Genomic DNA, 26,628 nt, shown 5'->3' with positions numbered 1-26,628 from the left:
GATATGGGATTCTGCCTCTCACTAACAGACAGGACGTTTATTACCTCCATCAGTGACACATTATCATGTTTAGTCCTATAAAACTTATTTTCTTGATTCCACTAGTCGTTACAATTTAAGTTTCTCCGACAGCCTATAACAAAATATAATGGCTTCAGCATCTGACAGCTGTTGGTGCTAGATAACGGACCATTACAAGCAGTTCAATCTTAGCACCATTTAGAAACTGAAAAAGTGCCCACTGAAGGCTGGGCGCTTTTAATCTGTCACTGGTGTTTGTCCCATTTACTGCGCTTTCCTCATTTAGGCCTTGTACTGCCAAAGCATGTAACAAGTGGTCTCGTTTATGAGACACCAGTGACTTCATTTTCTGGTGGGGACAACATAGTGGAGACAAGAGACTGAGTGAACATGCAGTCCTTTGCAAAGCAGCCTTTTAGGATGAGGGAGTGATACTTTGGAAAAAAATACTCTATAACACTGATCCAAACACTAATGGTTGGTATAAGGTCACAATTACCGTCTGTGCTCTGTCAGTAAAACAGGATAAAAGCAAGAAAAATAGTGAGAATATGAGATAGGGAGGAGGATGGTGAGGTATGGGGGGGGGGGGGGGGGGGGTTACTTAAAATGGATTACAGACACAAAAAAACTGGAGCCAAAAGAAAAAAGTGACAGACTGAGGATACAGTTAGAGGCTGGAACAGGTGGACAAGCTGGATGCCAGAGGATGAAACAAATAAAGAGGATGAGTTAACAACTACAAGATAGATGAGTGAGCCAGTGTGTGGGCGAGAGAGTAAAAGAAGGAGAGAAAACAAGAAAGCGAAATAGGAAGCAGACTGAGATAGACAGATCTGAGGACCCAGCTACTAGTCCAGGCAGTTCTCTCATTTGAAGCCAAGGCTCCATATGTGTAATGAATGGCTGATTTGAGGAGAGGAGATAGAAGCAGAGGTTGGAGTAGAGTCAGAGATGTTCAGACCCACACAGAAGCCGGAGCTGTAAAATGGCTAGCCGTTAACAACTTTGGGCTTGTAAAGGAAGAAACAAAGAAAGATGGACAGAGACGGAGAGCAAGTAAAAAAAAAAAAAAGAAAGAAAGAGCAAAAAACAGCAGGGATTGAGAGGAGATGTGATCCACTGGCACAAATCCAGCGGTGTGAAAATGCCTTCAAAGCGTCTCCTTGTGCCCACATATCAGTGTTTGGTTATGGTTAGCGTTGTTATGAGAGAGCATAAACTGTATTTTCTCCCTCTCAACATGGTTGCGTTATGGCCTTTGTAAGCCTATCTGAGGGAAAGATCTCAATCTGCTCTCTAAAAGAGAGTAGCAGCATGAAAGCTCTGCCACTATGGCCACCCAGGAGAAAAGGATCCGGTCACAGTTGGTGGTCTAGTCGCCAGTTCCAAACGTGTGTGTCTGTGTGAGGATGGAGTACTGGCTTGATGTGGTGTTGTGTGCTATGTGTGCATCTACCTGTGTTCATCTGGGTACCACATAGAGCTTCTATTTGGACAATCAACCTTGGGGCCACTACAGACTGTACACATGTGCTTATTGTTAGGACCTGTCAAACTGGCTGAATTCACCCTGTAATGACAGCGAGGCTTGTACAGAGTTATAATTAATAACTAATGAACAGAAAAGTGTATACCAGCTCAGTTTAGAAATGAGTTCCAATGCCAAACTGTTGTCAGAGTCACCACGGTGCAGCATCCTCAGAAAAGAAGTCTTTGTATGTTTGTATACCTGTACAACATAGCTGTTGCTTCCTCTGTTCCTCCTCTCCAACTGAACGTCCTGGGACCAGTCTTCGTCTCCTCGGGCCCTCACACACAGCTCTGTCATCTCGGTGTCCTCCAGCACATAGGAAGGCATCTTGGCCCCAGCCTCCAAGCAATCACAGTGTTCCTTAACCACCGTCTGACTGTCAGGACCCACATAGTGCTGCACCACCCGCAACTCAATGTCCTGAGTCAGGTAGCTACACATGACCTGACGCCCACAGATTATTACCTGGAGTAAAATTAAAAAAGAAAAGAGGACAAAAGAGGGAAATTGTGACCTTACAGTATAATGTCTTGAGCAGTGGATTAACTTAGATATTCTATTCAGCATTGTGCATAACATAACAAGGGTTAACCTCTAACCTGAAACCATGTATGTGAGTACAGTGCACAAATACCATTGGTCTTATCATGTTTCACAGGTATTCAGACAACTGGCCTCATACCACAGCATGTTAGTATTGTTGTCCTATGTGAGGCTGGTTAAGGTTAAGGTAACTATCAACTCATGTGGGGAAATTCATCCTCTAAGAGGAACCTTCCTAAAACTAGAAGCAGTGGGCAACCACTAAGCAGTGTCCCGGGATCAACTCTAGATTGAATATCAGTGCATTGATACTGGGCAATGACAGAAGCATTACCCTGTTTGATGGTAAGAGGAAACTGGAGTACTCAGAGAAAACCCATGCAACACTGTGACATGCAAACTCAACACAGTAAGGACCTGGAACAGACCAGTTTGAACTCAAGTCTTGCTATGAGGCAACAGTTCTAACCACTTAACCTTTACAGCCTACAGTATGTGATGTTACACTATTGTTTGAAAGAGAACAAGATACAGGACAGTAACCTGAAATACCCTGAGGAAGCTGTAAGAGTGACATCATTTATCTGCTGACAACTTAAATGTTTCAGCTGCCAATAAAAATACTAAAATATTAGAAAACCTGTCAGTAAACTAGAAAGTAATGAACATAATCTAAATTACACATGCAATTTTTTTTATAAATATAAATAAGTTGAAAATATTTTGGCCAGTCATTAAAAAAAAAAGAAAAAAAAAAAAGAAAGAATAAAAAGTATGACAGCACTGGACCTCACAGATCGCTCATATGTACTGCTTAAAATGAATCTGTTCATATGAATATGAGGCCCAATGCACAGAGCACAGCCAAGTCACAGCCACCAGTGAGCTGTCATCTGGTAGTGACAGTTCTAATTCTGCTCAGAAGTGTTTCCATTATCATCTGTGCATGATTGTTTTATGCCTTTGTGTGTGCACATGTGGCTGTCTGTGCTCAAAGGGTTATGGCACTGATAAAGATCTTGGCCTCTAATGTGGGAAATCTCGCATCAGCAGCTTGCTGTAATGTACCCGCACAACACCAGTGCACTGTTCATCCTTGACTGTTCCTTTTTTCCCCCCTTTTTCTTGACACACAGATGTGCAAAGACAGAAAAATATTAATCTCTAAGTAATAAATCAGTTAGTGTTTTGATAACTTATTTATCTTTTAAGTCTTTCGTTGAGCAGTAGTGATGCTTTTCGTGTTTCTTGCTTCTTTTTTTTATCTGTTCTTTATCATTGTGTGTACATTGTGTTTATAGTGTGGAGATTTATATAAGAAATATTTTATTTAATAGTGGAGAACATTAAGTTGAATGATAAAGAGGCCACCAGAGAGGAAGCAGCATGTGACACTGAACCCTTTGCCCAAAAAAACACAAGATGAGGTATGTTCAGGACAGAAGCCAAGTTTCTGTACCATCAGCCTCTGTCTAAACCTCTAAAATGAGGATGTGACCAACACTCATATCCTATCACTGGTTCCAACGGGAACATAAGCAAAGTCAGGGACAGAGTCAGGGGCAGAGGAGGAAATGTGAGAGGCTGGGTCTGTTATGTCTAGAGGAAGGCAGGGTGACATGCACCACATTTGACATTGTTTGCATAATAAAGTGTCACCGTTACAATGTGATGGCATCTCTATTATCTCCAGGAAAACAACTACATCATCCTCTTTTTTTATGAGTTGGTTTGGGCTGGTTTTTGGTGTCCTGTGATCCTCTTTGTGAACTTATGAGGCACACTGTGTTGTTCAATGGCATAAGCCGTTGCGGGGAAATTTATAAAAACGGTCATAAGCACAATGTACACTGTTGTTAGCTGGTCAACTACAAAATCCTAATATAGAAATTATATTAAAAAGAGCTCATACAAAAAATGTATGAAGGAATGTAATACTATTATTAAACATAAAAAATGGTAGTGTGGTTTTGTGTATTTTCTCACAGCCTATATTTATAGACTTATGTACATTTACAAAGACACACTGACCAAATAAACAATATCAAAGAACAAATTTACAGTACCTGTTTCTGGACACCGCTAACCTGCACCACCTTGATGATGAGTGAGGCAGTGCGTCCTTTGTACTGAATGGTCCTCAGCAGCGTCCCTACATTGTCCACACTGAAGGCCTCTGACCAGCGCCAGTTTCCCCATCCCTCAATGCAGATGTGCAGCAGCTGAAGGACATGCACACAAAAACAGAGAGAGAGACAGAGGATACCTCAAAGGTTAGTCTTCTTGGCTTTTATTTATCCCCAAGCAAAAGGCAAGTAAACAACAGAGCTCTTTGTTTGGAAGAACAACAAAGTTCCTGTTTACTGGTGCTGAACAGGCCTGCTGCTGCTGGATGAAGAAATGGAAGGTTGCACACAATAAAGTCACTGGTGGAAAACAGCTGATGTGGAAGCTCATTATGGCTGCATGTGTGTGTGTGTGTACTCGTGTGGTTGGATGTGAAAGGCTCTGTTCTCCACATGACTAAATAAGAGGCAGATAGTTTGGCTCTCAACCTTTTTCAGCTTTACATCCATCACATCCATGTGTGTGGCTAAATACACACAGATTTAGAAGGACAGCAATAAACACACTCCGTCCTGTCTGTTGACATTCAAACAAGTTTACAGTGGTGACAATTTACTGACCATTTACCATATAATTCCATGTACTGGGAGCCACACTGAGGCAAAGGATCTATGCAGAGAAGCACAATTTCTAAATTCGACATCTGTATCTGCAGGCAGTCAGTGGGCACAACACATTACAACGACTTAGCTTTAAAGGAAGCGTCATTTATTACATATTTCTACAAAACCCGCTCAATCTACATCCACTTAAAAGATATGCAGGGCAAAAGAAAAATGCATACAGCACTTACAGCTCAACAATGAAGTCATTCGGAGTATGTTGAGTGCTACATGACGAGGAAACTAATTTGTCAAACAATGTGACTGCTGTTATTAGATTATGGACACAATACGAGCAGAATTATAAATACATAGAGGGATCTAAAGCTTTCTCCCCTCACAGGTCAATGTGGCTGACCTTCCACCTTGATGAACTTACGATGTCAGCCCCACTGTCAACACAACTTCAAACTTGCAGCACAAAGAAAGGAAAGGAAAGGAGAAAATGGGCAAAACACCAAGAGGCAACGTATGTGAGTGAGAGATGGGGGAGCCATAAGGGGGTCAGGGGAAGGACAGATTCAGTCTTCTCCCAGAGGAGCAGTGACAACATTGAAACACAGAAAAGCATTTTTGAAGATTTACACTTTGACTTTTCGGTTCTCTACACCAAACGTTTAGCCAATCTGTTTAAAGAAAAATAAATTACTCCTGAGGTCAAAGAGCACAGGGGGACCCTGGTCAAGACTCTCGATGTTTCTCTCCACTGCAGTATTTCCACACTGTTTGAAGACAGATTCCTTTACAATAACATTCCTAATCAAAGCCTGAACCCCACTGCCCCCCCTCTTTTTTTTTTTTGTTACAAAGATCACCCTTCCTATCTGTCATTTGAGTAAGAATGACATTATTCTTTTGCTCAGTGGAGTAAGTCAAGAGTAGAGTTAAGTCTAAGGCTGGGAAACCACTGTATGACACACCAATATAGCACAACTTAATAATGAAGACCAAGTAAGATCATGGTGGTTTGAGGAAAATTTCCCAAAAATTCTCTATAAGTGATTAAAAAGAAACCTGTTAATATGCAGATAACTTAAACCCAGTTTCTTAATATCGGTCCCAGTCTTTAAGGCTTTATGTTCTTGTGGCAGTTTGAACCCACTGGATCTCTGTGCCGTGCCCCAGCACCATCTGCAGTTATTTCAACACTTCACTCTCTCCTTTAACCCTCCATCCTTCCCCTTTTCTCCATCTACTTTATCATGCCTGTGGCTAACTTGACCTTTAAGTAACAAGTCATAATAATGCCTCTCATCAAACTTCAAACAGCAACTGCTGCTCTTGTTTTAAATCATCATAGTTCTGACTCAGGCAATGGGAGGAAAAAAGGGAGAAAAACAGCAGTGACACAGATGAACTAGACACGTAGGACGACAAGAATGAAAAATAAGAAGCTGCTTTGCCTCTTTGCGATTTTATCAGACTATGGCACTGAGAAAACCCAGTCAGCCACATGTGGTAGTTTTATGCACAGCGATTAAGCCTTTGCCTCTGAGCTTTTAACTAAATGTAGAACTTCATCAGTAGAAATATTTATAAGACAACGAGGCATGACCTAAAACACAAATTCACAGATTAGACTCAATTTCAATTGGTCAATAAATAATTTTATAAGAGCAATATAATGACCAATCTATTTAATTATTGGGATTTTATTGTATATTGTTTATTTTGTCAACGTGTAAGTGGAGAGGGGAAATGCATCATAAAAAAGGATTAACATTATTTATACCTTTTTAAAATGTTTTCTTTTTGTGTCCGACGTTTAAGATACTGCAATCACATCTGCTTTCTACATAGACAATAACATTCCCCTAGGGTTTTAGATGAGAGTCAAGTCTAAGTTTCTAAAGTGACCTAACAGAAATGGATCAAAATAAGAAGAAAACAGAGTAAGAATAACAAATGTACATGAGCTAAGTAAAAAAAAAGAAGAAGAAGCAACTTCTGAGACTAAGCTTTGATAAACATGGAGGAATTTATTCATCTCTAATATTTATGATCAACTCTGTAAAACTGATCCTCTGACTCTACTTATGTCTTGACAATAAAACATTTTGAACAAAACTAGTCCACATATTGTAATTTCAGCTGCATTTTTTTAAATCTCACTTCCAAATAAATCATCTTAAGAACTCCTACTCACCCTAAGCAACTGGCACTGAGTTAAATACATTTTGTCCAAAAGCAAATAAGAGCCCATCTATCATAGTATAGTGAGTGTGACAGAAATGTGAAATTTAAATCTCAATCTCACTCTGTTTCCTTTAAATCCCCATGGAGAGCCTGTGATTATCATTGTATGTGGCTGAGAGTGGACACTACACTAGACTCCAATTTTGGTACCAGAGTGATCTATTCAGGAATTATTAAACTGATTTAACTGTGCTGAGCATTTCCATTCTGTGACTAAAATGTACTGTATTTTATCTGTTATCTATTTTACTGATAGAGAACTGGATTTGGCCGCGATCATGTCATACTGTTGCTTTTCCAATAACAACTCCGGCCATAAGCCCTGACAATCACTGACAAACACTTGCATTCATCCAAAGTATTTGGATGAAACCTGACCAACAAAACTAATAAAATGCTTGAGTCAAACATATTTCCACCCATTAATATAATCAAACTACAATTGTTCATCTTAATTCTTTAGGAATAAACTGACTTCAAGTCACTGATATGGCTTTTGGTTGGACAATATTTCCCTGCCATGTATCATCATGAAGGCTTACTATGACATGTTTGTCCAAATACACTCATATAACTAAGCTACAGATGATTCACCCCAGTTCCATGGAGATGAATCATCAGATTGATTTGAAATGGGAATGTCTAGTCCTGCTTGAAATGGATAAACACTGTTGTAAATTCCAGTCACTCTTCAGAGCCACATCATCACAGAGGTTACTTGTAGTGTACCCGCCTTGTAAAGGTCAGACATAACGACCAACAGTGACCAACCAAGACATAACAAGAAACACCTGTCTATTAAACCAAATATGAGATGGTCAGAATGACAACATTCAAATCCACACATATCATGAAGACCATGTTTGGTCTTATCACAAGATCAAGACCACATGAACTTTCTAAAAACCCCCACCACAAAATGTGCCAGTTGCTATGGAATTGAAATGTAAAACCCAAACATTCGACTGACACATTCAGAAATGGTGATCTTCTGAAAATAAGCCACGTTACTCGCCTGACCTCTAGATAGCGATATCATGTTTAGTGTCTGATCTGCTCCCTGAATCCAGGAGAAAGTGTCCTGGTTATCAGTCAAAAGTAAAAAACAATGACTACAGACAAAGGTTAGGTTTCTGCCCAAATAATGCTAGCATCAGGACAAATGTGGACAAAAACAAAAAAATCCCCTTTTTTACATCCATGTACATGAACACACAGCGACCCTTGCCCCCTGTGGAGACAAAAAGAGTCACCCCTGCAACTGTAAACGCTACCCGTCCTCTGTCCTCTCACTGGAATGTGCTTGGGCACACACAAAACAAATGAAGTGTCTGTCTGCAAAGGAGATGTGATCAAAATTCCTGGATGCTGCACAGACAGGCTCACAAATCCACAGTGGTTGTTGGTTGTCTACCCATTACAACCATTCCTTCATTCCATCTCACTCAGACTATAATAGGGAATTTGAGACATGGAGGAGAGTTTTGAACTACACCAGTAGCTTTGCCCACAAACAGGTTCAAAGAGGCTGTGACAAGACTGAGTTTTCAAGGAAATTTAACTTTCTAAAATATTTAAAAATCTTAACTTATCTGAATTCAATACTTCAAACATATTTACAAATCATTTGACAAGTCTCTGTACTGCCCATCATACTTAATTTTATCTGGGCATAGAAGATAACAGGAGGAGGATGTGGAACAGAAGTCTGTCTTGCCTCGTGAATTTCTACAGGATCACAGAAGTAGTTTGACACCTCTCTCGTAAATGAGGAACAGGTTTACTGTCAGACACAAAACAAAAATATATGGAGTTGGACTCCTTCCTGCAAAAACCATGGGTATGAAAAGGAAAATAAAGAAGTAAAAAACGCTGAACTGCAGAGAACATAAATTAGTTAAAGATAGAACAGAGAGACACAACAGCATCTTTGCCAGGGCAGTGAGGGCTAAGCCATATAACATGAATGAATTATGGTGGTTTTAACAGCTGTCTGCAATGCTTCGCTCCTCCTTGGCTCCCTCTCCCTGACAAAAGAAGCAAGGCAGCGCAACATCAAAGCCAAGATTTGCAAGTCTAAGAAGCGGTTTGAGAGCTGGGAAAAGGTACAGAGGGAAGGCATTGTGTGGATCCGTGGTTGACAGAGGAGACGTTAAGAGGTTTATGCTTGACTAACATCGTTCCATAGTTCTCCTTCTGGTTTCTTCCAAGGCATCTTAAGGCCTCAAAAGTTGCAGGAGCTGCAGATGCGGCAAGTGTTTGCACTATATGTAGAGAGATAACAAAAGGAATACTGTCTGAGAGGAGAGACGTTTGAAAACCACACGGCGGGGGGATGAAGAGGTCGCCAGTCTAGAAACCTTGGAAGGACAGAGACCTCGTTGCAGTTTCAGAAAAAAATCAAAACTTGCCCTGGGCTCATGAAGCATGACAAGAGGAAAATGATTGGAACATGATGCATGTATATTGTAGATTGCAAGTACAATTTTACCAACTACTATATCGCCATAACACCCATTCTTACCTGTTTAAGGCAACATGACATTGACATTGTAAATGATCTCAGTTTACACTGGGAAAATGACGGGAAAACAGTACATGAGTAGGTCTTCACACTGTACAGTACAGTAAAAGACCAAACATTTAAGAACTATTCTGTATATACAAGTTGAAAAAGTGGCATATCCTGGATCACAAAACGACTAGGCAAACAGTTACACATAGCATAACCACAGCCGAGTGCCTCTTAAATACCAGCGACTCGAGGGTGACTGCAGTTTAACTCAGACTGCATAAATGCAATTGATGTCTCCACTGGTTTGAAAATGCAAAGCACACAGTGCGATGTAGCACTTCACTACAGAGTGGTTTGCTTCATGACAACAAAACCACAACGGCTGTTAAATAAACAAACTTGCAGTATCGGTTACCCTTTAAAGCGACCTATAACAGAGTGGAAGTTTGTTTAATGAGAGTGAGACCCAGGGAATCATAGAAAACATTTAACCACATTACTGTACATTCACAGGTTTCTCTTGCTTACTACTTGAGTTGCAATCAAATATGTGAATTTGTGCTATTCTTAAACTTTGCCAATCTAAGAACTAATTAAAGTTTGGGTTGACCAATCTGAATGGTAAGCCAAACAGGGAGCGCAATACAGAGACTCATGCACAAGAGTGAGCTCAAGCAAGACTTTAACTACCATTTTAAACTTCTTAGCCTGTGGTGGTGGCAAAGCTATGCCAGTGGCAGCAGATGTGAAGCACCATGGATCACCTTGATGTGAAAGTGGCTGTGGATGGAGTGTGATTATTAGACTGTGGTCAGCTGGGGTTATGACACCCTGCATCAATTAATGCAAGGTTTCATTTAGAGTATAATTGCTTTAAAATAAAAAGGTTTTAATTTCCATATCCCCAAAAAACTTTTTTCATGGACTTAAACAAGAGTCTTTCTTTAGAAGGCAAACTGGACAGATTTCATTATAAGGCGGAAGGTTACAACACAAAATTACATTCCTTCTTGTATGCAAAGTCCAACACAATAGAACTTTACTAAAACTCTTGGTGGCTCTAAAGCATTTGTTGGATGTATATATTTGAATTTGTTTTCATCATGTGTAATGCTTGGAAAAATGTCATGTCAGTTTAAAGGCCTTCATGGGTACAGTACTAAAGTACTACGGTTTCATGTGATCTGCAGTTCCCACTGTTGCCACTAAGCCAGAACTGCCACCAAGCTCAGTGCAATTCCTGTGGGATTGAGGATGACGCACCGCAGTGCTGTCCATGGTGCTGAACTCTGGGCAGCACCAATTGGATGACTGATATCTTCAATCATCATTAAAGGAACTCAATATGCACTTATTCAATCGTGGTCTGTATCTCAACTGTATGTGTCTTCTTAACCGTCTGTAAAATGGAAACAAAGGACAAAGCCAAAAACGTGTAAGTTCTTTAAGGTTATTTTTGGGACGCTGTAGGATATGGGATGTTTTTGGGAAGAAAAAAACAACTATTATTCTCTTCACGTGGGTACATGGTTTGGGAAGTGATAGTGCTCAACATGTCAAATATTCTTGACTGTTATAGCTCAATTTTTTAGACTGCAGGTAGTAAAATAAAAAAGGTTATTTTGTGTGGGAGACTGTTTCCTCTGACAGATTTATTTTATTCCTTGAAAGGTGGGTAAATATATTCATTATGTCAAAACTGAAGACATCTGCCATAGTGAGAGAGACGTCATTCTGTAACTGATGTCATGGTGAAATATGGATTGCTTAACTTCATAAGACTGGGGATTTTGATTTAATAAATCTGCTGTCACAAGGCATTGATTGCTATGTGGCCTGTTCTGAAGGCCAAACTAAGTTGCAAACTATTCAAGGCCAAGGGTTTGATTGAGAGGATGAAAACATATTTTTTAAACTGCTAACACACTGGCATGTACAAAGAAAAACAAATATAACATTCTAGCAGCTTAGCTCTTGTCAACATGATAATTAAATTAATCTCAATTCAGGGGAAGAGCTTCCTCTGGGACAAACTACAAAGGGAGTGGAATTACTCAATGTACACACAGTCTTGACAGACCAATGGCTCATCATCAAATACACACCACTGAGTCAAAAAAAATCCCATGGCATGTCAATGAGTGAAAAAAGGAGGATTAGAGCAAGAATTAAGTGCACAGGAAAAAAAAAGTTGGTGGCGAAGGTGAAGATTGACTGTCTTCAATGTTCTTTTCACAAAAATCACTCTGTGGAGCAGGGTTGTAGTGGGGAGCTGGGGAACTTAGTACATTCTTTTAGTAAGTTTGGCTACAAACCAAATGGTGGGTTGCAGAAAGATAGGAATGGCTGCCTAGAATATTGATGAGTCACTGATTTCTAAATGAATGGTAACAAAATGTTAATTTGGGGTTCAGAGCCTCATGAGACATGTCCTATTAATGACTAACCAAGCTTGCTCCCAACAAAAACAGCTTATTTGCTGTTTTTATGGCAGTTGGCATCCGTAAAGTTGCATTATCTCCTCCTTTAACCTTTATGTGTCCTGTACTTTAACCGTAACAATCACTTACAAATGAAATTTAAAGCTTCCATCATTAAGATGCTGAGATGATCAGGATTGGCATCAAAGACACACAAAAAAATGTGGCTAGTATGTTTTGTTGTAAAGTTTACTTAAAAAAAGGAACTGTTTTCTTTAACTTTGATAGAAATTGTTTGAAAGTGAATTGGCATTTTTGGTCAAAATAAAGATTGCTGTGCAGAATGCTGTGTCTGGGCACTGACACTATGCTTTAAGAATGTCACAAAAATCCTTTTCATTTTACAGATAACATTAAAAACATCACAGAATTGTCAGGAAAGTTGTATATATCCTGGAAGTATTATACGTTACACCTTTTTTATTGTCTTCCTTAATGTGACTAATTAAGCTCGATCAAGATCAAGTGATTACAGCAGCAGTAAAAGTTAGGCTCATTTAATTAATTCAAGATGGATAATGACTGTGAGATTGCTGCACTTGAGGCACATTCAAGTCAGTGGGAACACTTTGGTTTACTTCCTCCACTGCACATGTGTTGAAGCCACAGTGCTTCTGATGCGTGCAGCTAGGTATTGAAACTGGCAAATTTCAAGATATTCAAGAGAGCGACAGACATACGGCACAGACTTTGATGATTACAGAAAGTCAATATCGATAAAAGCAAAATACTGTAGGTATGATGGATTATTAAATTAGTATTCACTCTATTTTCTTCAGTGTTTCTTCAATTAAATGCCTGTGTTTTTGTCTATATTTTTGCATGTACACGTGCAGTATAGAAATGTGTGATGTCTTATTAACTCATATGGAGTGGCCATGACGCATGCTAACTTGCTATCTTTCATGGTAGCTCTCAGCCATTATTGTGGGTTTTATTAATCAATCAGTGAATAAGCCAGGGGGCTTAGGACATTCTTAGGTGATGACCAAGCTGACCTTAAGTTTGGTATAATCTTTTTCCATTGCTTTATTCTTATTGTCGAGTTATTTGAGCTGTGCTGATGTGTTGCATAGACATGAACCATATAACCAGTGCAAGGAATGTGAATCCCACGTAGCCAAATAAAGCTGTAACTGATCACTGCTGTTATTCAGCCAAGGAAGCCGTGATGATTATGATCCCCCGTCTCGGAGGACCAACTTTGCTTCTGACACATTGACTCACACACAATTTGTATCTTGTTGCCATAGACACAAAATGTTACAATAACCAGAACATGATACCTCCTCAAATTTGATCATTCGGCTGATAGATCTGACAGTTTTGACAGAATTTGTGCCTTAAGAAGCATTATGGTGAATCAAATGTTGTTTCAAGCAGGAATGCCTGGACAAGATAAAGTACAGGACACGATGAATCAATGTACTGTTACACACTGACAGGCTATTATTGATGACTCAGTCTGTTTTTTTCAACGCATCAGTAGTTCATGTTACGCCACACAAGCAGACACGAACCATCATCAAAGGTTAAAGGCAACGTTTAATGAATGACCTGATGGCAGTCTGATCACCAGTGTTTAAACTCTCAACATCTTTCTAAAGTTTTCTTTAAACCTGAGATAATGGCTGTGAGAACATGTCTTCCTCCTGAACCAGATCAAATTCAGAGGATATGCAACAGGAAAATGTAGGTTTTCTCCAGAGATTAAACTGGACAGCAGTCCTTTTCACTAGCTTCCTGTTCTCTGTCTGATCAGTCAATGCGTGGGTAAACCTGACTGGAACTAATATTCCCAAAGGGTCATCCTAATCTACTGCAGTAAGAGCCACAGTCTTGGATAAAGAGCACAAACAAACCACTTCGCTTGAGGGCAGTGTTTCTTAAACAATGGTTCATGAAGCAATATGAAATACTACTTGAAAATAACCTGTTATATTTTATATGTGTACACATATATATGTATATGTATATATATATATATATATATATATATATATATATATATATATATATATATATACATATATATACATTCATACACAGTGCAATTTTGAACAATAAGGTGTAAAAGATGAACATGGTCCTGTAGTAAACTGACACAGCAAAGCAACTGGGTGAATTCAAAGATCCTTCTCGCACATAAATGCAACACTTACAGACAAAAACATACACATATAAACAAGCACATTCAGTACATTGATATCAGACATGTTTTTTCCTCTCTCCTCCCTCATACACTCATACCAAATACCTCCCTGTCATGCATGCTTCCAACAGCTCGCCCAATTTAACCGCAAACTAATAGTCCTGGGCTGCTATCTCCAGCACATTACTCCTGGGAACCACACACAAACACCAACACAACGCTGACGCACAGATGCACATGGACCAATACCACACACACGCACACGCCCATACCAACACGCAGAGTCACACATCTAGGAGGCGAGTGGTAGGGCTCTATACTGTAGAAGCCTGTTGCTTCGGTAAATGATAATTTATTCAAATTGTGAATATTCCTTGTAGGCACTTAAAAAGTCCTTCCCAAATCCAGGGGGCGTTTTACACCCCTCTCCTTGCTAACCACACAAACCACAGGGATTTCCATCAGCCAGGCTGCATCCTGTACAGAGCAGCCAGAAATTTCAACCATTCACATCACACCACACACCAGAGCCCTGAAAACAGAAGGGTGAGGACAGCATCTGTGCGTGTGTACACGTTGTACGTGTAAATTCTACTAATTAACAGCAATCGGTAACTGGCAGATATAGGCATGATCGTCCTGGCAGTTTTAACCTCTTTGTGTTAATCCATCGCTCTATTTATTGCTCTCTCTAGAGCAGATTGTGTGTGTTTATAAACTTCTTCACTTTGGCTGGTAAATGCTTGGGTGTGAAGGCATGCTGTGCTCAAGAGTAACTACTCTGAGAGGCCTGACAGACTCCAGGCCTGAGGAAATATTTTATCACAGTGTGTATATGTGGGTCTGGGGTGTGCACTTATGGCCATGAATTTGATCATGGGTAAGATGACAGTGGGCTCTAAGGACGTGACTGCCTCAATCAGCCCTTTTAATGCATCTTACGGTCATAATTGACAGCAGAAACAGGAGGGTAGAGAGGGTGGAAGTGAGACAGGCAGAAACAGAGAAGCAGTGAGAGGGAGTGTGACCTGAGCCAAGGTTCATGTTTCCCTGCAAAAACACACTGTTTGAGTGTTCATCTGAGAAAAGTGACAGATATTCAGAGGTATGTCAACACTGTGGGAAGTATACACTGGTCAGACTGCTCAGGATCACATATATTAAGCACTACTCTCTTACACAGAGACACGCAACTGTACACACAAGAGATTGTAGAATTGTAAGCATGCCTCCCTATTTTGGTTCAAGCTGCAAGAATGGGAGGCTTGTTCATGAAACAAGTTACCTTCTTACTACACTCACACATTCTGTCAATGTCCATGGACAGACAATAAGGAGATTAAGACTGGATTAAAGGATTTATGATTTATGATGTATGACAATAAAGCATGATTTACTTGTTCTTTGTTCATCATGAGCAGAGAGAACTGGGGAAGGTGGGAGGAACAGAAAGATAGCAGCAGACACGTTTTTGGCTTAAGAGTCCAATAAGCCTGACTTCAAATGTTAAGCACATAGCAACGCATGTATCCCCCTTGAAAGGTATGTATAATTCTCCTATTGCAATTCCCCTATGCATTATTTCCCCATATTACATGTGTTTGTATTGTGTATGCAGTATATGTGTGTGTCTACAGAGGAAAAGCCAGCTTGGAGAAACACATCATACCAGAGCATGAGGAGGATTGTGATTAATAAACTGGGGAATATGGACAAGGTTGTGAGGTAGAGACAAATTAACCCTGGACAGAGTGACGAAACTAAAGGTGGCTTGGTGAAAGCTAGGAGCCGGCTAGAAACATTTGGTGAGGTACGAGGGAGAAGGAAGGCAAAATGTACACAAAAACTGTATGAATGTTTGAATCAAGAAGACAGGGGTTTGTGCTGGGGTCAGATGTAGAAAACAAGACATTAGGGGTAACCCAAGATCAGCATGTAATTAAAGTCCAAGACAAAGCAGTGTATGCAGGTGGATGCCAGCACCAGGACAAGCCAGACATGAAATAATGAGCTGAGCCAGAATTTCTGCGAACACCAGAACACATGGCTATGCTAAGGGGTATTGAAAAGAGACAAGGACAGTGCTCGGATATTGTGTATTCTGTTGTTGGAGAGTGTTAAAAAAAAAAAAGGCACAAATGTCCCAGAACCATGTGTAGGCCAGAGATTGTCCAGGTCTACTGATCTCATCGGGCTGATGGGGGTGAGGCATCAGGAATAAAGAAAGACCTGGAATGAGCTGATGACAAAGAAATGCTGCACGGTTGTTTTCTTAACTATTGCTTAGGGCAGGGGTGGGGAACCTTTTTCCTATCGAGGGTCATTTCAATTTTTATAACATCCTTCGAGGGCCATACCAAATAACTGAACACGTATATTCCACTAACCTCTATGATAAGTTGGCTGGGGCTGCCTTCGGCAGGGTGTCTTGTGTCACTGACAAGTCACAGTTTATTAAAATTGAGCAAAGGGAGGATGTGGTCCTGAGATTTAAGATCATCCTTGTTTTGCAGCTCAATGATTTTATGTTCAAGTTTGTCAGCCAATTCAGCGGATTCTAAAGACTTAAACACATATGTTCAGTTCTTTATGTTTCAGGTCCTGAAACATCTCACTAAATGACTACTGGAGCTTGGAAATCTCACCAGTATACCAGTATGTCATAGCAGGTTTTAGTGTTTAAAGATTAGGAAAATGCACAACTTTATAATTCAACTCTTTGGCAGCTTCAATGCACCTTCACAAACTCTCATTTTGGGGGTTTTCCCGCTCCACAGAACTACTTGTGGCCCAAGAAAACTCTGGTGAAGAGAGTTGTCCTCATTCAAGATCTTTTCTTGTATGTTTCTGCAAATGAGATTCACTGACTTGCATGCCTTTAAAAACATATTGTTTGACAATTTCATCTGAGTAAGTGTAAGTATAAGAGCCCACATCTACAGTATTTTTCTGTTCTTGACTGAAGAAGAGTCAAAAGGACCACTACAATGCTGTATAATATTTTACAAAAAGAAATACTAACTCAGGAGAAAAGAGGAGATGATAGGACAGGGTTTGGAGGTGAGGGGAGGACTGGGTGGTAGGAGATGTTATCTGTTCTAAGTTCACAGCTTTGCTATAAAAAGTGTATTTATATGCAGTAACAGAAGCCTGACAGAGGCAAGTCTCAAGTGTATGATATTATATGAAATTGGCAATAAAACTGAAAAGTAAACAAGAGATCAGGGGTTAAGAGAAAGGTTTTGCCTCAGAGGTGGAGAACAGGCACACAAACACAAAATAGGGGGAAAAAAAGGTGCTTGGCAAAGTGGGGAGATCTGGGAAATGATGACCCGTGACGATCGTAGTTGTTTTAGACACTCCAAGGCATCATGGGACATTAGCAAAACAGCAGAGCCACTTTGGATTCCACCTAGAAACTGGTTTGTAAAAGCTACAAAAACACATTTGTGGACCAAGAAACCATTAAAGAAATACAACCCTTTCTCTTATCAGTGTCACTATTTTCATAACCTCAAAATGTAATTAAAAGTGCGTGCTACAATTTACTGAGGCGGACACATTGGCAGACATTTTATCATCAAGTTCAGCACGTTAGCGAAGTGTTTTTGGCAAAGTTGCACGAGTTCTTATTTATCTAGTTTCACAAATCACGGTCATCTTGAGAACACATATTTCATATACCACAAACACATAATGCAATAACATATGACAAAATCATCCTGGAATCACATTCTTCATCTATGATGATATTTGGCTCATTCGGACAATCTTTCTTCCAAAACATCCCCAAAAATACACAGGTCATTTTGACTTACTGCTAAAATGAGATGTGGTATTTGCTATGCCTATATGCCAGAATGCCACTATCCAAGTGTGTGTGTGTGTGTTTGTGTTTGCGCGTGCATGTGTAAGTGGGAGTGAGGTAAGAGCAGAGATTAACCATAGTCGATGATTAATACAACTTGACTTACTGACTTACTGCGTGCAATTATGGCCATGTCTTTTCTCAAGCTTGACTATCTCACTCTCCGTGGAACACATGGGGGTTCTGAAACATGTGTGAAGCAAACACACATGCACATATGCCACAGATCGCCAGCCCACCCTCCATTCAACCTCAAAACCACAAAGGGTTAAATATAATCAATCTTCTCTAACAGTGCTGTCAGGGCACTGTCTGAGAGTGCTAGCAGAAACCCAGAGAAGGTGGCTGCACACACCGAGGACAGTGTGTCTGATAAGAGTGCGTACCTTTGTGAGCCTGTGGACAGAATTTGAGGGTAGATTGTGGAAGTAATTCTTTACACATTGGTATGAGTGGGTGTGCATTGCACTTGTATGTAGACATCAGTGTGGAGCATTGTGCGTGTGTGTGTGTGTAAGTTTATGTAGGTACCATATGTTCCTGTGCTGCGTGTTTTAATCTTCTGTCATGTTAACACACTACACATATGCGGGTGTGTGTTTATGTCTGTGCATGTGTTCTATGCACATATATTAAGAGTGCTTTCCGAATATAATTTACATGAATACATAGCAGAAAATAAAGCTGTGTGTGTTTAGTCACGCATAATCGCGTCGATCTACTCAAACCAAATTCAGCCGGAACCACAGGAATGAGAGCCATCATATATTTTCCATGCCATGGGCTACATAGTCTTTGTGAGAGTGCACTACCTGAGGGGACTTGTGAGATCTCCAGCTGTACTGGTGGCTGTGGAGGCTGACCAGCAGCACATTCTCATCTGTGTCCACCTGGCCAAAACGCAGAGTTTCATGGGTGTCATTACAGATCACATAGTGGCTGTAGATCAGCTCCTCAGCTTCTGGGTTCCCATTCTGGGGAAAAATGGAGAAAGGGTAGAAGATGTGGGTGGAGGAAGAGCAAGAACATTATATGAGGAAAGTAGCTTGTGTATAAGTATTTGGGATATTTGGAAGAAGAAACAAAGGAAAGAGAAGGGGGCAGTTATGCAACATTAATGATGCCAAGTGCCATAAAACACCAAATACAAACAAAAACTTACAGGTGTGTATGATTAGGGTGCCTGCACAACATACACTATACATGTGGTATGGGTATGAGCACATATAGAGGTGTCAGCAACATATTTGTTCTTCGTATTAAAAATGGAGATCTTGGTATTGCAGCTGTCAGCCAGTAGAAGAATGAAATGAATGATATCATCTGCTGGAGTAATAAAACCTCAGCAGGGGAGTGAATCATATCACAGTGTGACAGTTAAACAGGCTGAAGCAGCTTGGACTGGGCTTTGGGGCCAAACCGAACTTTTTCACATACTTCTTTTTGCAGTTATGCCATATATCCGTTGTTTAGAGAGTGAGATAAGAATGCTAAAAGATTTCTGTTGGTAATTCCATTTCTTCATTATTGCTTTGCTTGAAATAACGTGGGCATCTATGACTGCATTCCTGTTACTAAAAGTCACCAAAATAATGTGGCTTGTTAAAAGAAAACTGTATGATAGAGTCTGGCCCACCTACAAAAACGGGTGAATGAGAAAGCCTCAGAGAAAACTCACATCATGTGAATTGTTCCCTCATACGTCACCTTGCATGCATGAGAGAAAAGCTCACTGGCCCACTATAGAAAACACTGGTTTTAAAGCATTAGACTGGGATACAAGATGTCACATACACAATTTAAAAACAGCACATAGTGTGAATGTGAGAAATAAAGTGTGCATGAATGCAAGTGCATGTTTAAGTTTGACTTGACCTCTTTCCAAAAGCTCTTGGGACTTGATGGGATCTCTCCTGCACAACCCTCCCTCACTCCCGACACACATGACTGAGGTTCAGACAGCTTCCCAGTGAACACTCAACTATCCCAACAAAAAGGGCCCCCAGCCTGATGTATACTTCTAAATGGCAGGGGTGGGTGGATGGTTTGATTGTTAAAAGAGGCTGGCAGTAAAATCCTAGAGTTTGACTGCCAAGCACGTTCAGGGTCCAGAGGTTGTTGATGCTAGTGAAAACGGACGGTATAGTTTACACTATTAAAAACTTGATGGTAGATGTGTGCGAGAGAGGTAGGGTGCAAAATATAGATGGGACAGCTGTGACAATGGGTTGAAATTCATTTCCAGTTTTATAGTGGAACACTATCTCAGCTCCCTTCCGAATTCAACACTACGATTTACAAACTTCCTGCTGTCATCTTAAGATTCCGTTGCTAAGCCCACTCTTTGATGATATCGTCTTTCTGCACCAATTCATGAGGCAACATGATACACACATCAGGAAAGCTTCCTGCAGTAATCTTGATCACGCTGTGTTTATACTGTGACTTTAAATGGACAAATATTAAGACAAAGATATTTAAAAGTCAACATGTATTCCTTGTTAAAGAGCAGAGGATGACACTTCATTGCTAGTCACAGTCCTTCTAGGACTAAAAGTATCCATTTCTCTAATCTTTCCAGATACGGTTGCTTTAGTTTTCATGGGAGTCTACCGTGGTTTGCACAGACATACATATGATAAGGTGCAGTAAAATGTCTTGAAATGGAGTGTAAATAATGACACCCACACATGAGAAATATACATGAAACAAGACACCATGAAGGCAATGATGAAACTTGTAAAAAAGGAGAGAATAAAGTGACTAACCAGATCTAAATTCACCTATACATTCCTCTACAGATGACCCATGTGCACACATCTGCTCCAACCAGGAACATGAGCTCTCTATCATTTTACTTGCAGTTTGAAAGGGAAGTAGAGAATCATTTAGGCATGGGAAGAACAGAAAAAAAAAATAACAGGAGGAAAATTTCAGCCTGTGAGAAAGCAGTGTGTAAATACTACTGGGCTTTTGTGTGGCTTTCCACCAAAGCCACTTCCCTGGGGTTAGTAGCTGGAGGGGGGGAAGGATCGAAAGTGGGTCTGGGGACCAAGAACTGAAAATGGAAGCATAGGCCCTGAGGTTAAAGTGGTGGGGGCTGAGGTTGTGGCCATATGGGGCTATTGAGTGCAAAGAGAACCAAAGAAAATATAAAACAAAATTATATTCTACACTAATTTGTCTTTCTTCTTCAAAACAAAAAACCCAACATAAAATGCAAAGCATAGTAGTAATTCTAACTTATTTCAGTTTTACAAACAACAGCAAAGCTGACGTTTAACAGTGAGTTGTTGTTTGAAGGTTAGTGCTACAGTTGGTGAGGACGATGTTGGCTGCAAACTTGGTGTTATAATCGATGGAAGATATATTATCATGGCAACTTCTTCATGAGAAACCATGAGGCATGAGAACTTATAGGGTCTTAATGATGTTCTCATTTCTCAGATTATGACAATATGCGTATAAATTACAACCATATACACCAAATAGTGTCTTTTATTTCTATTTATTGTCATTCTTCTGAAAGTGCTCCAGCTGCTCTGGTTGTGGTGGTCTGGTATGACCATGCCTGGGTTGCAAGGCTTCAATTGTGTGGTAGTTGAGGATTCTTCTCCACGGTTGAATGCTGACCCTGCAGGCCACATCACAACCAGCCTGTCTGCCAGCCATGACACCAGGAAACATGAAAATCACTAACACAATTACACGTGTAGGGATACATCCTTCTGTTCCAGGAGGACAGAGCCTGTGAACATTTCTTATTACGTTTTCAATTAGGATCAAATGTTCTATGCATGCACAGTTTGTGCATGAGTGTCTGGAATGTAAGGCCCAATCAGATCAAAGATATGTTTTAGCTTAATGGTGCTGGCCTTCACAACCACCCCATACCACCAGACATTTGTGTTTAATTGCACCCATACAAGCTTCACCACATACAAGATCTTGTTTCAGTGAAAACCCCAAAAAGGGAAACAATATTTTCCACAAATTAAAGGCTCACAACTTTCTTTAAAAAGGTCCAAATATTTAAGCCGAGCATTTCATAAAACTTAACCTTTCTCTAACCCTTATTGTAAAACTACCATAGCCACATGCAGCACATTTGCCTGACAAGTATGGTGTCTTTTTCCCATGTGTTCAGCAAAGTGGTAAAGGCTGGTGGCAGATTTAAGCTTTTGGATAAGAGATGAGGCTGCAGCTGTGCAGGTAAATCCAGAAAATGCCATGCCAGTGAACATGTAGATCCACCCATCTGAGTTTATGCCTGCGTATCTGTTTTAGAGATAAGATGTGTACAAATGAAGGATGGTATTCTGTGTTGATTTCCATGTGTGCGATTTGTATCACAAGGCAATGGACATTTACAGACTGTATAGTTATTATTAACTTAACCAATCATACTGCACTTGCGTAAAGCCCACCATGGGAAACTGGTGTACACAGCGTTTCCAAAACATTTTGGTTGTGCTTCAATATGACCTTTCATGACAACACCACACATGCCCTGAAGTCTTATTTATGGCTAAATTAACCAGCAGAAATAGGGAATATTCACATGCTAAATGATGCAATGATGGAGCTAAGGGTCAAGTATGACCCATCATCCAATATGGTCGGTTAAGAGCATTTGATGAGTCAGTGCCATTGAAGGAAAACAAAGGCATTAATCCTCCAGCCAGAGCAATCATTTTATAATAGATTTTCTACACAGCTTGTTTAATTTTATTTCACACAGGTAACAGAGCACAGCTGTTTCTACAAAAACATCGGCTATTATTTCTCTCACCTGGCAGAGAATGTCTGAATGCATGTGAAACCATGAGAGTATAGCTCATATCTCCAGAGGCCAATATATGACTCAGCACAGCCACAGCTGAACTGAGCAGAGCCATGATAGGGCATACAAAACTGGAGAGGCCAGTGTGTGTGTCTGTGTGCATGTATATGAATGTGTTTATGAGTGCAGTAGACAAGTGGGTGGAGGACAAGGGGCCGGATGAAATCTTGGCAGGTGTAACCACTCAAGTTTACCGTGTTTTTATGGGCATCACATCACAGACAAATATCCTGGCTACCAGAGGCAGTGCTGAGAGCTGAGAACTGAGAGATGACGAGGACCATAGACGCCCAAGAACAGAGACACTGTAGTCTCTGAGTCAGAGTTTACAGCACAGTGAAAGGCAGGTCCATCCTGCATTACCGCTGGCATAAAACCAAAACTACTCTCATAAAACCCACTTTGTTGTGAGTTTGTTTAGCTGATACTCCATCTGGGACAAATGGTCGTGTTTCCATATGTTTTCTAAATGTACGTACATTTCAAATGATTTCCTTAGCACACACAAAATACCTTTTTCCTTCACATGTCTGAGTGCATCTCACCCTTAAAAAGTGAACACATCCTCCTCCAATACTTTGCAACGTAATTCACCATATCACCAATGACTGCTCCTTGATAAGAGTTACTTTTGCAGCGGTGAACACTTAACACTTAACTTTGCCTTTGGATACCTTTTTTAAAAAAGGACAACAGCTTCAGGGCCGTTTAACATGATTCATGATTTAACATGATTTCCATGTCAGCTCATGAAGCTTATACTGTACTAAATTAATTGTAGAGTGTGTCAATGTAAAGTGTGTGGCTTTCTCAACTGACTGAATCTCTGCTCACCTGTTGCCAGCTGTGCAGGGCAGTGTCCACAGTGTGGATACCATACTGGCTGATATTAAGGAAAACTGGGTCCACAAACACATTCACGTCCAGTGTGGTGTTCTCAGGAGAAAAAGTAGCAGCAGCCTGTCCCTGAAAGAATCAAGAATCACATGTCCATGTCAAAGCCAACTTTAAATATCTGCATAGACACTAAACACTGAATGTGTATTTTGCTCTACCTGCAGCACACAAGGCTGGAGAAGCTGAAGGTGTGTTACGTTTCGGTATTCTAGCAGCTTGCAGTCCAACTGCGTGGAAAAATTAACCTCCTGACAATGACATGGTCCATAGCTCCACTGCCGTAAAAAGACCCTCGGCTCCCGAGCACCAATCACCATGAACTCCTGCTCCTGTGGTAACTTCCTGTCTGGCAGGAAGGGACGAAGTTGCCGTGACGGAACTGAAAGAGAGATCCATATTACTTTTATTTAGTACGGCAGCAGAGCAGAGCATTTTTATACAAAAAATAAATATATCATACATGAATCCAAGCCATTATTTCATGTATGCAGGGCTATGGGCATTGACAACATCTGTCATGGTTGTCAGATGAACTAAGCCATTAATCATTAACTGCTATTACAGTAATTACAAATTTGAGGTAAATGAAAAGTGAGCATTTGCGTTATAATTTGCTGCAACCACAATCCAGCCCAAGTAACATGAGAAGGTAAAAATATGCTTAGAAATACAAAAATATTAATCTACAATCCACAATTAGGGGGAGAGTTTGTGACAGTGTACTATGTATCCTACCTGTACCCAGTTTTTCCAGGTGATGGCAGAGGTGAACTTCCAGCTGTGCCAGTTGTAGTGACACGCCCATGGAGGAGACAAACCAAGGTGCAAAGCAGGAGTCCACACGGGTGCAGGCTGCCAGTGCAATTGGAGATACCAACTGATCGCAGGGAACCTGGGACCCAGACTCACTGTCCAAACTGGACGGGAAGAGAAAATACAGCAGACAGCTGGTAATATTTACAGAAGAGGCATTTCTCTAATGTTGAAAGTGGAAAGACATAACGACATGGATATTAACTGAGGGAACAATACTAATGTGAAATTATTTCATATGGAAATAATAATAGAGAAAATGAGTAACACAGGACTGCAATTCAGCATTTGACAGTTTCCGGTTATTGATTTTCTCAAACTTTGTTATGTGACATCCAAACCACGGGCACAGCTGTGGAATAATGGCTCCCCTTATTAAAAAAAGTCTGATTGTTATTAGTAGCTGAATGTTTTTGTCTCTTGCCCAGCGAGTCACAAATTGTGTGGCATCCTTGTCAGAAACCTGAAGTAAGTCAAATGCTCCAATTATTCTCCAGTGAAGGGGGGCCTCTTCGCTGTCCGAGTCTATGAGTTTAGGTACTTTATTTCTGACACAGTTTCCAGAAGAATCTCTCGGTAGACATTAATTGCATGTCATGGCTTATGATGTTGAATGGAAGGTAATTGAAGTGAATGACCATTTGCTCTGTAATTTGCTGCTACCATGATCCACTATAAAAACTCCAGCGGGAAACGCTCAAGACCTGAAAAATGCTGGTGTAGCAGAGTGCTGCTTAAAAAGATAAGCATCATATGTTGACAATTTTCATTACTTCCAGTTGGCAGGGAAGCCAAGTTATTTTTCTGGTGGAAACTAAAGTAAGGCAGATGAAACGAGTGACTAAGGAAAGGCGAATCAATTTTGATCAAAAAAGACAAATAATTTAAACATAAAGGAAATGTAGTGTTTGGAGTATGATTGTAATGAAGCACAGATGTATATTTAGCTTTACACTGTATCTGGCTCTGTAGAGTTTTTTTTTTCCCCCTGTTTCTTCTCTTACATGTTTTCTTATTCTTCCCTCTCTGTTCCTCTGGAGCTTTCCTTAGCCACACAGAATGTGGGCTTGGCAATTCCCTTCCACTAAAAGTTTCCTAAATCCCACAAGGAAGTAAAAAGGAAGGGAGTAGATTAAAATGAGGAAAGAATGAGGGAAAAAAAGACTAAATTAAATAAATTAGTAAATGAAAGATGGGTGAAGCACAGAAGACGTAACAGAAAGCTGGGTGAGACATTTGAGAGATGAAGAGAGGAAGCAGTGGTATTGAGAAACGGGGAGTAAAAGCACATTCTTTGAAGTGTTAAGATGGCTCATAGCCCAGTCAAACCCACCCCAATCTAACCCAACCCGAACCAACCCAGTCCTAGCCTGGCTGGGGCATACTAAAGAGGCTTTACTCCTCTTGCTTCCCGTGTGATTCTCCTCGATTAGATACACTCAAGGTAAGCAGGAAGGAATCCGGATGGGCCCTGACAGGCACTTGGTGTGCTGGGAAATCTCATTAGGCCAATCTGAACGCCTTCCAAGCCTGCTCCCTGCTCCTGCACACCAGATGTGGGGCGAGGGACACATTACTAGCTTTGTGCTCAGCGGCCTGGGTGCACTTTCTCTCTCTCTGCTTTCCCTCACATTGGACGGGATATGCACTATAGATCCAAACACATATTCATGTGTCACTATACACGTGCACGCTCTCCAATATTCAAGGTCAAGAGCACAGGCAGGAACTAAACACCAATAGAAATACCTACAGGCCTAAGTGAAGACCACAAGGTAAAATGGTGAATTTTCCCTCACCTTTGCTCATCTCCTCCCTCTCCGTTATTATTGAGTACAATCCTCCAAAGGTCTGAAGCCACCAGCTCTTTCTGTTGGTCAGTGAGGCTGAGGCTGGGGAGCTGCAGCTGGCAGGCACTGCTCTCCGACAGGCTGAAGTCCCGGTATGAAACAAAGGCTTGCTGGAGTTCATCCCAATACTCAAGGCTGCATGGTACCTGGAGGGAAAGACATAATTAAAACTCTTACATAAACCACA

At 40.6% G+C, this 26,628-nt stretch overlaps 1 protein-coding gene across 4 annotated transcripts in view; it reads right to left on the bottom strand.

Annotated features, from left to right (window-relative positions):
- LOC131471017 (intermembrane lipid transfer protein VPS13B-like) overlaps nucleotides 1-26,628 on the bottom strand; it is a 309,917-nt gene that overhangs the window by 42,964 nt on the left and 240,325 nt on the right. For all 4 annotated transcript variants that reach the window (XM_058647216.1, XM_058647213.1, XM_058647215.1 and 1 more), the window contains exons 42-48: nucleotides 26,391-26,587; nucleotides 24,514-24,695; nucleotides 23,937-24,157; nucleotides 23,716-23,847; nucleotides 18,851-19,012; nucleotides 4,165-4,320; nucleotides 1,754-2,020 (exon numbers count right to left, since the gene is read on the bottom strand). In XM_058647216.1, the coding sequence (XP_058503199.1) occupies nucleotides 1,754-2,020; nucleotides 4,165-4,320; nucleotides 18,851-19,012; nucleotides 23,716-23,847; nucleotides 23,937-24,157; nucleotides 24,514-24,695; nucleotides 26,391-26,587 (1,317 nt within the window). The remainder of the gene's footprint in view (nucleotides 1-1,753; nucleotides 2,021-4,164; nucleotides 4,321-18,850; nucleotides 19,013-23,715; nucleotides 23,848-23,936; nucleotides 24,158-24,513; nucleotides 24,696-26,390; nucleotides 26,588-26,628) is intronic.

This window comes from Solea solea, chromosome 13 (assembly GCF_958295425.1).
Source record: "Solea solea chromosome 13, fSolSol10.1, whole genome shotgun sequence".
Lineage (NCBI taxonomy): Eukaryota > Metazoa > Chordata > Actinopteri > Pleuronectiformes > Soleidae > Solea > Solea solea.
Note: the sequence above shows the minus strand (reverse complement) of the source record. Positions and strands in the feature narration are given on the sequence as shown.